Genomic DNA, 9,519 nt, shown 5'->3' with positions numbered 1-9,519 from the left:
AGGTCTTTTTCCTTACGTCTGTCTGTCCCGTCTTTATGCTTTGCATATTGGCTTCAGCGCTGCGCAGCCTCAGCTCAGCTCACTTCACTTGATCAGTTCTTGGCGAACTGTAGTGTCACACGAAGCTAGCTAAACTGCTAGAATGAGCAACAAAAAGCAAACAAAGCCGAAGCGAGAGAGACGGCGCCATTTTAAATTACAGCGCATTCGAAACTGCAAAAAGCAAACGACCTAAAAGTATATTTTTTATTAAGTGCCATTTTGCGGGCTCGTGAATTATCTCATGACTAAGTGTAGACGCCATGTAAATACAAGATTGATTGTGTAGTTTAGAGAGCTTTATTAATTATAACAGAACTTTGTGAGATCTCTAAGATTAGTGACGCTTTTAGTGATAATAAGGGGAGCATGCTTTGCACTTTCCAGGCTATAATAATCCATTCAGAATTTGTATGAAACTTTCGTTTTTCGGACACATGAATGCTGCTATGTTTTGGGAATGACATCTACATATTTATGCTGGGTTCATTCTAGAAATAGCAGTGAAGCAATGGATGGGACAAAAATGTATTTTTCTATTTTTCTTCTCCCAAAACAACTTACCGTTTCAGCTATTAAAATAGTTCAGGTTTGTATTTAATGGCAAACTGATTATATTTAGTTTTTTTTTTTATTTAGTAATTATACTGTTGGAGCATATTTTGTTCGTTGAATATAATTTTTTTTTTTTTTTTTAACGAACAGCGCCCAGCGGAAGACTGATCGTCTGGTTGATCAGTTTGCCTTCTCAAATCATCTCGACTTGCCTAAAATAAAATCTATAGATATAAAACAGTTCAAGTATAAAACAATGTTAGTTTAAACGTTAAATATAATGCGCATGGTTTGTGTAAGCCGCTTTGCTGGACATGAGGCGCCAGAGCAATCACTTGCAGTTTTTTCAGTGGAAGTAATTTAAAGTTATCCGTCATTTTTGCTCACAAAGGTAAGAGTAATACATCAAAAAAGCGTTACAGGGTTTTTATGAAATACAGAAAACAAAAATGATGTGCTTTTTTCCGTCTCGTTCTTGAACAGGAGCGCTTAACAAAAATAAAGAGAAATTCATGCCTCACAGACATGATAAATATGTCTATAGAAAGCTTTAAATTATTACTTAACGAAATAAAACAAATCAAAAACAAAAACTCTTTCATTATGCAATCCATAAAGATTAATTTCTCTTTAAAGGCGCGTCCAAAAAGAGATCTTTGCGACACTGACTCAGAATACACTAGTTTATTAATAAATAATTCAAACATGTCCTAACTCTTTCCCCCAGACACATTCATTGTTATTTATTTTTGCGGGTGTTTTGTGGCAAGTTTCAGCCTACTATTGTGTGCGCTTGAACGCGGATCTCTGAAAAAAAGGGAATCAAACCGGTCCACGGTACATAAAAGGTTGGTCAGTCCGATTTTTAATAAAGTATCATTTATTTTTCTTTTCGTCATCTATCTCAATATGCAAAAACGGAGAAGAAAAAAAGCGGAGAGCGTCTGGTGCTGAATTTCCAAAACACAAGTTGTCACTCAAACAACGGACATAGGCGTCATATTATTGTGAAAATTAAAACACTTCTTTCAAACAGGCCAGACATCGAACATATGTGAAAATTAAAACACTTCTTTCAAACAGGCCAGACATCAAACATTTGTGAAAATTAAAACACATCTTTCAAACAGGCCAGACATCAAACATATCGGCATATAGGAACAGAAATGTGAGTAGCACGAATTTCAAACAGCGTGCGTGTTATTAAGGCCTTTATATGACTGTGATGGCACAACAAATATGAACCAATAATAATGCATCGCACTGTCGGAAGCAAATCGGAGCAAATCAGAGCAAATAGGCTGAATCCACTCGACCATGGGCTGCCGGGCTCGGCCCCTGAAACGACAGAGCAGACGTGCTTACATTAGTCCTGAATTATGTCCAGCCACATTCATTAAAAATACAGTTCAGATTTTAGACACAATAACTACCTAGTGTGAAAAGTGGCATCTCCCGCTGGTAACTATTTTCTGGATATCTGGTGAAATAGACGTCACTTTAATCCTCAGGCAGTTCTCGAGGTTTTGGTTAGTCAGTCTATTTCTCTCGTGCGTCTTTATTGCATTCATTGCTGAGAAGGACGACTCGCACACGTAGGTGGAAGGGAACATGGTCAGAATGAAAAGTGCTAGTTTCTTGAGGTTGCTGTATTCCTCAGAGCCTAGTAAGCCCACCCAAAAGGCACTAACAGTCTCCGCACTTCTGAGCGCATCTCGCACAACTGACGTGGTTTGGAAGTCAACCATTTCCATCTCCAGCGCAGCCTGATCTAAAGAGGGGATCATTTCTTTCGCCAGGGAGGAGAAGTTGTTGGCTGGTTTTACTGCAGGGTCACGTATAAAGTCAATGATTTCTTTTGGGATGGAGTAGTCATCAAACCGAGAAGTAAAGTTGGCTCAAAGGCCCTTGATGAAGTCAACCATTAGCTCCGTCCCTTCTCCCGCTGTCTTCTTCAGTGTGCTGAAATGGAGGAGCCTGCCGGTACATATGTCTGCCTCAAGAATCTCAAGTTTCCTTGTGAATGACTCCAGTTTTTCAACCATGTCCACGATGGTTTTGTCTCTCCCCTGTAGCTGAAGGTTAAGCAGGTTTAGGTGGCCAAATATGTCAGATAAAAACGCTACATTGGATATGAACTTTTCATTCTCCAGCAGGATAAGGTGGTCAGCTGCTGCCTTGCTCTTGTTCATTCCAAGGAATGCTTTGATCTCATTCAGTAGCGCACAGAAGCGATCCAGCGCTTTCCCCTTGCTTAACCAGCGCACATCATTGTGAAGCAGCAAGTCGTCGTGGGTGGCATCTGCTGACTCAGCCACAAGTTGTCGGAAAAGCCTATGCTGGGTGCTTGATGTACCTCTGACAAAATTAATGACTTTCATCACTTTGTCCATAACATCCTTGAGCTCACCATTCAGTCTGGCACAAAGGACACTTTGGTGGATGAGGCAGTGCAGCGCATGCATTTCGGGGGCGTGTTCTTTCAGCCTGCTCACCAGACCTCTGTGCTTTCCCACCATAGCAGGAGCCCCGTCTGTCACGATCAGGTTAACCCTCTCAAATGATAAGGAATGCAATTTAAACAATTCTTCCAGTTTCGCATATATAGCTTCTCCAGTGGTGTGCCCTTCTAATGGAATAAGAGACAGCAGCTCTTCCTTGAAATCCTTCCCATCAAAATATCTCACATAGACGCACAACTGGGCTACATCTGTGTTGTCAGTGCTCTCATCAATGGCTAAGGAAAAGTAGTTTGCGTGACTGACACCGTCAATAATTACACCCTGCACCGCATCAGACAGCGCTTCTATGCGGCGGGCAGCTGACCTGGCAGAGAGCGAACTCTGTTTCACTGACTCGATCACACCATTCATCGACTTATTGGCATCAAGTTCCTCCAAAACTGTCACCATCATCTCCTTGAAGACCTCTGCGTCAGTGAATGGCTTGTTGTGCTTTGCGAGCACCCAGGACGCTTTTAGAGATGCGCTAGTTACCTTCTGTTGGGATGTGAGACCTCGCACCAAGATCCTGTTGCTGTGCGCATAAGCAACTTTCAGGGCTTCGATCTTGCGCTTTCGTGCCTCTGACTTCTGAGGGAACGCAACTTTGAAGTTAGCATGCTTCGTATCGTGGTGCCGTCTAATATTATATTCTTTGCATACCGAGACAACTTCATTACAGATCAGGCAGGTGGGCTTTGCATTAATAAAACTGGGCAGGATGAATGCATAGTTCTCTGTCCATTCATCATGAAAGATTCTATTTTCACTGCTAACTTTTCTCTTTAAATTTTTAGATAGCTGCAAAAAAAAATGGCACTAACAGCAGAGTGAGTTTTTTTTTTCAGCGACCGTTATTTTAGAACGTTCGCCCTTATTGTTTCCATGGCGACGCGTCAAGCTTGTCACGTGATACAACACAGACACAATAACACTGTATGACAGATAGATCGTTTTTATTTCGTTTTTCCTTTTTTTATTCAGAATATTCACACACTTGCTTACCATGCCATGAATTATCTGATATTCCGATTCACAAATATGTGTGAATTAGTGTGTTTCATCGTTTAAAACCCTATAAATGCTCTGGATTCGTGATCTGTAACCTCAGATGGGCGCGGCCATGTTTGTTCGCGCTGCAGTTCAGAGAGTCCTGTCAGCCGGATTTAAAGCACGTAAATTCATCCGTTTCTCCCGAAATACATGAAAGTAAGTGGCTGGTAAACTGGAAGAGGAATAGAGTGAACCTTTTAGTTACTTAGACTATGTGTATGTGATATGAATAAAACACATCGGCAAATTATATTTGAATACATTGCTGTTTGCTGCTTCCATATACATATTTGTGTATTTTACAAACTCCTAATGTCTCGTTTTACTAGTACTTATGTGCATTTAAATGTCTGAAACCTAAAATAAGCGTTATTTGGTTAAAAACACTGCAGTTGTGATTATATAACAAGCGCATAGCTCGTCCGTCCCTGGCTCAGCGCTAGCCAGCGCGCCAAAGCGCAGTTTGAATTTGTCAGTTGCGTGACGTCACCGAACGTTCTAAATCCCATATGTGGGACCTTACTCCGAGGGGCACAGAAATTAGAATCCCATGTGGGACCGTACCGCTCAGAGGGTTAACAAACATGCAGATAATTAATAGCGTGTCCAATGCCCAGTCAGCAAATTTAACCTACTACATCATTCAGCTTGAATGTCTCAGTACGTCTGTCATTTTACGAGCGCCTACCATTTTCATCCTCCCCTATTAGTTCAATAAATTAGCCATTGTTTTGGTTGTGGAGCGCCATGTAATGGCTTGAAAAAAATCTGGCCCGAGGTCAAACATAATTGCCGACCCCTGCTGTAGATGGTTACCTAATCATCTCGCCCCCCGACTCCTTCCCAGCTGCACATCTTTCACAGAGCTCGGGGTTCCCCTCGCCCCCAGGACAAAACCTAGCACCTGCTTATAATTCTTAGGTATCAATTTGGATTCACAAAAATTCCAGGCAAAAGAAAAAAATTGATCGGACAATTCTGGTAGCCTCCACTCTCTCAACTACCCCTAGCTGTTCTATTTTAGGCCAACTGAATTTTGTGATGCGCATCGTACCGCAAGGCCGCCCCTTCATCTCCCAGCTCCTCTCCCTAGCATCCTCCGCACACACTTTGGAAGACCAAATATTCCTAACTGACTCCTGCCGCAACAAACTTAACCTATGGATATCCTTCCTTTAGAATGGAATGGCTTATCCTTTTTCTACAACCTGATTTCCTACCCAATTGATATACAGCTATTTGCCGATGCCCTCACCTCCATCAGTTTGGAGATTTTCTCCAAGACCATTGGTTCGCTTCCACTTGGCCCTCCCACCAGCAGCTATCGTCCTCAGTGCTATTCAAGCTTTATCCTTTAGTCATCACATGCTCTATGGGGCAAACCAGCATAATTGTGCACTGCGACAATAAAGCTATCATGCATTATTGCTCTTTTTAAGACGTCTGATTTCGAAAGGAAAGGAAAGGAAAGGAGGTGAAGTGAGGCCAAGTATGGTGACCCATACTAGGAATTTGTGCTCTGCATTTAACCCATCCAAGTGCACACACACAGTAGTGAACACACACCCGGAGCAGTGGGCAGCCATTGCTGCGGCGCCCGGGGAGCAGTTGGGCTATTGAGGGTGGAGAGAGTGCTGTACATTCACTCCCCCACCTACAATCCCTGCCCGACCTGAGAATCGAGCCTGCAACCTTTGGGTTACAAGTCCGGCTCTCTAACCATTAGGCCACGGCTGCCGGCTTGTGGATGTCGGCTTGTGACCAATTTATCATAGCGGCTAAAAACATTCCTGGTTCAAAAAAAAAATCAAATCACTGACCATCTCTCATTTTGCCTCTCAGAAATTCAGGTCATTGGCACCTCAGGTGGACCTGCTCCCAACCCCAGTTCCTCCCTATTCAAAGCTGAGATTCCCATAAACCACTCTTTGAGACCTCTCCTAAAAGCTTCTCTTAATTCCATCCTTCAAGACATCTACCCCAGCACCCTTCAGTCTTACCTAACAGCACGGAAATATTTTAAAACATTTCAGTCTGCTTACAACCTGTAGTTCCCCGATTTTTCCCTGCTATCTATTATCTCATTCATCTCTTACCTCAAAATCATCAAAAACCTCCAAATTGGTTCAAACATAGGGTACCAATTTTTCCATAAACATATGTATGGCTCACCTTCACCCAATATAATCAATTCCCAAATGTCCCTAGTAATCAAAGGCATCCAAAAAAAAAAAAAACATCCCACTCGCCCAGACACCCGCCAAACTATAACCCCAAACAATTGCATCTCCACCCTCTGTAAAGGCTACCAGTCCATCCACACCACCCGTACCCTAGATGCCATGTTTATCCTGGCTTACTTCGGTTTCAGGATTTTTGGAAGGAGCTAACTCGGATAATTCAGTATTCACACTCCCTATCCAGTCAGCACGAGAAATAATCCCTATAAATAACCACAGCAGCCATACCTTCTTCATCTCCCATTTTTCCATCTCCTCACCTTCAGCCCAGGGGCAAGAGAATTACTGCCGAGCTCGAAGCCCTCTCTCGGACAGCAAGCCAGATATGCCTAACCTTTTGCTCAGTTTATGATCCGTAACAGTGAACTTTTGAAAGAAAGACTAAAACAATATTGAAATGAAAACAGAATATTTGTTGATTTGTCTTTTGTTTCATCAGTCTTATTAGTTTCTTTGACATTTTTGCACTAAACTTACTCAAGGTGAGTGTAGGTAAACTGAAAAAACTATTGGTTAGTAATAGATGCAATGAATAAGTAGAATTCTTTAAAATTCAAGATGAAATTGGATCCCATTAAAATCCTGTAGAAATGATCATACAACTTATTTATGCATTGTTCTATAAGACAATTCCTAATACAATCCTTTAGGAATGGTTAAAAAAAAGATTATTACAGCCTTCCACAAAGCCAGCAATGTTGGTAGTAGAAGTGAGCAAGTAACTGATGTGTGCAAATTCAATCCATGCACACTGATGTTAAAATGCTAACTGTGTCCTTTATTGTGCTTCCTATGAGCCCTCCCCTCAATTCATGACATACAAATGTAAAGTTCTTACATTGTAGACAGGGCAAACACACTGTCTATACTCCATATTATTCATTGCACGTTTATGCATTAAGCTCAGTCCAACTCAATATAGCTAGTTGACACGGTAAAGTGTACCAAGGACACATTGCTTTAAAATGTGAATTAGAATGTATATCATTGTAGGAGCCCTGTATAGGATTCTTATTGGAATCCTTTAGGATTGTTTTGACAAGGGAATGTTTTGTAAATTCTGAAAGGGGAATATAAACTTTTGACTTTAACTGTAATTGTGGTTGCAACAATGTGGTTGCCAAGAAACAAAGAGGTGTACGTTTGTGGAGTGATTTACAACATCTTTAATTGTGGCTCAACCATTCAGAATCAGGGACTGGAACTGTCCGTTCTAGACATTTTGTTTGAAACTCTGTTCGGGGATCTGTTAGACTTCTCTCTATTGTGAATCTTCATGTGCCTGCCAAGGCTTCCTTTTTGACTGAAACAATTTCCACATTGTTTGCATGTGTAAGGCTTCTCTCCAGTGTGAACTCTCATGTGAATGTTAAGGTATCTTTTATGACTGAAACTCTTTCCACACTGTTGGCAGGTAAAAAGGCTCCCTGTAGTTTGACTATTCTGGTGAACTTTAAGGTTTCCATTTTCACTCTTTCCAGACTGAGGGGATCTGCAAGGCTTTTCTCTATTGTACATTTCCATGTGACTTTCAAGTTGTCCTTGTTGACTGAAACTCTTTCCACACTGTTTGTGTGAGTAAGGCTTCTCTCCAGTGTGAACTCTCATGTGAATGTTAAGGCCTTCATTACGAGTGAAACCCTTTCCACACTGGCTGCATGTGTAAGGCTTCTCTCCAGCGTGAAACCTCATGTGCCTGTCAAGGCTTCCCTTTTGAGTGAAACTCTTTCCACACTGGTTGCATGTATAAGGTTTTTCTCCAGTGTGAAATCTCATGTGTCTGTTAAGGCATCCTTTACGAATGAAACTTTTTCCACATTGTTTGCATGTGTAAGGCTTCTCACCAGTGTGAATTCTCATGTGCCTTTTAAGGTGTCCTTGTTGGAAACTCTTTCCACACTGTTTGCATGAGTAAGGCTTCTCTCCAGTGTGAATTCTTATGTGCCTTTTAAGGTGTCCTTGTTCTTTGAAACTCTTTCCACACTGACAGCAAGTGAAAATACTCCTAGTTCCTGTCTTTTGAGCTCTTTTGTGTTTAGAAGTCTTTTCAGACTCTAAGGAAGATTTTTCTCCACATACCAAATCATGCAGATTCTCAAACTGTTTTTTCTCTTCAGTTTGATTCAGTACTTCCCTCTCCTCTTTCAGCTCTGTTAGGTGAAGGTAAGGTGGGAAAAAAAGAGATAAAAGTTAACCCCAGTTTAATGGCACAAAGCAATTAACATCAAAATATTTAGATATGTAATGCATGTATGCTAGATCCTATACCAGGGTGTCCAAACCTGATCCTGGTCCCTACAGAGTTTAAGTTGGCTGTTATACAATTAATTAAATCTAGAAAATCTATATAGACTGATCTTAATTATTATATACCATTTTTATGTCTCCTAGGGGATAAAATTCAACAAATTTAGAGACTAGGAAAAAAGGAAGGGGACAAACTCCCACTCAACAGATGAAAAATTCATCACACAATTCCTTCTGAGGTATTATTAAAGGAGCAATTATATTAGCCAATCCTAAAGGTTGGCTGTTACACTGACCTTTAAAGTGGAAAACACCCCAAAACTGACTGTCAGAGCTTTCCCTATCTGATCTTCTTTTCCTCCTCGTCTCAAGAAATATCTGCGTCCACATGAAACCAACACAAACTATGTAGTATATACAGTATGCCAGGTTAGTATGTAGCGCAGTAATTCTGCCACAGAGATACACTGAAAATTGAAAAGAAAATTTTGCCAATGCCCATAAACCTTGCGCAAAGTATATATATAAAAAAAACATGAAACAATACATTTATTAATCTGTGTTAATGTTGGTTAATACAAAGACAATCGGCGGATATTTCAGTAGGGTGTGAAGGTGCTGAGGACAGCAACGTCCACTGCACCACCACTTAGGGTGAGGTAGAACTGGACCTGGGACAGCTAGTGATGGAACAAGATTTGATTTATTTCACTGAGGATATAGACATTGAACTTCCTGTGTTCCCTGAACTGTCAGTTGCCCCCGTCTAGCAGACCTGTCAACACCGTTTCCTGTCAGCCCCTCAAGTCCACCATCTGTGCAGTGTGTACGCCGCGGGTCTGCCAGTCTACATTGCGGTCATGGCTGGAGGATCCCTCGTATTC

General features: G+C 41.3%; 1 protein-coding gene across 1 annotated transcript; it reads right to left on the bottom strand.

Moving 5' to 3' along the window:
- Window positions 1-1,502: 1,502 nt before the first annotated feature.
- Window positions 1,503-3,495, bottom strand: LOC141339196 (protein FAM200A-like). The gene is made up of 2 exons (XM_073844828.1): window positions 2,028-3,495; window positions 1,503-1,932 (listed from the first exon to the last, which is right to left on the bottom strand). Exon 1 carries the CDS (start codon window positions 3,465-3,467, stop codon window positions 2,493-2,495), a length of 975 nt encoding a protein of 324 aa, XP_073700929.1. The 5' UTR covers window positions 3,468-3,495; the 3' UTR covers window positions 1,503-1,932; window positions 2,028-2,492.
- Window positions 3,496-9,519: the final 6,024 nt, after the last annotated feature.

This window comes from Garra rufa, chromosome 7 (genome assembly GCF_049309525.1).
Source record: "Garra rufa chromosome 7, GarRuf1.0, whole genome shotgun sequence".
Classification (NCBI taxonomy): Eukaryota; Metazoa; Chordata; class Actinopteri; order Cypriniformes; family Cyprinidae; genus Garra; species Garra rufa.
This window is presented reverse-complemented; position numbering and strand designations above follow the sequence as displayed.

What these genes read in the sequence shown, in the direction of transcription:
- LOC141339196 (XM_073844828.1), bottom strand. Translation starts at nt 3,467, where the DNA reads ATGAATGGTGTGATCGAGTCAGTGAAACAGAGTTCGCTCTCTGCCAGG.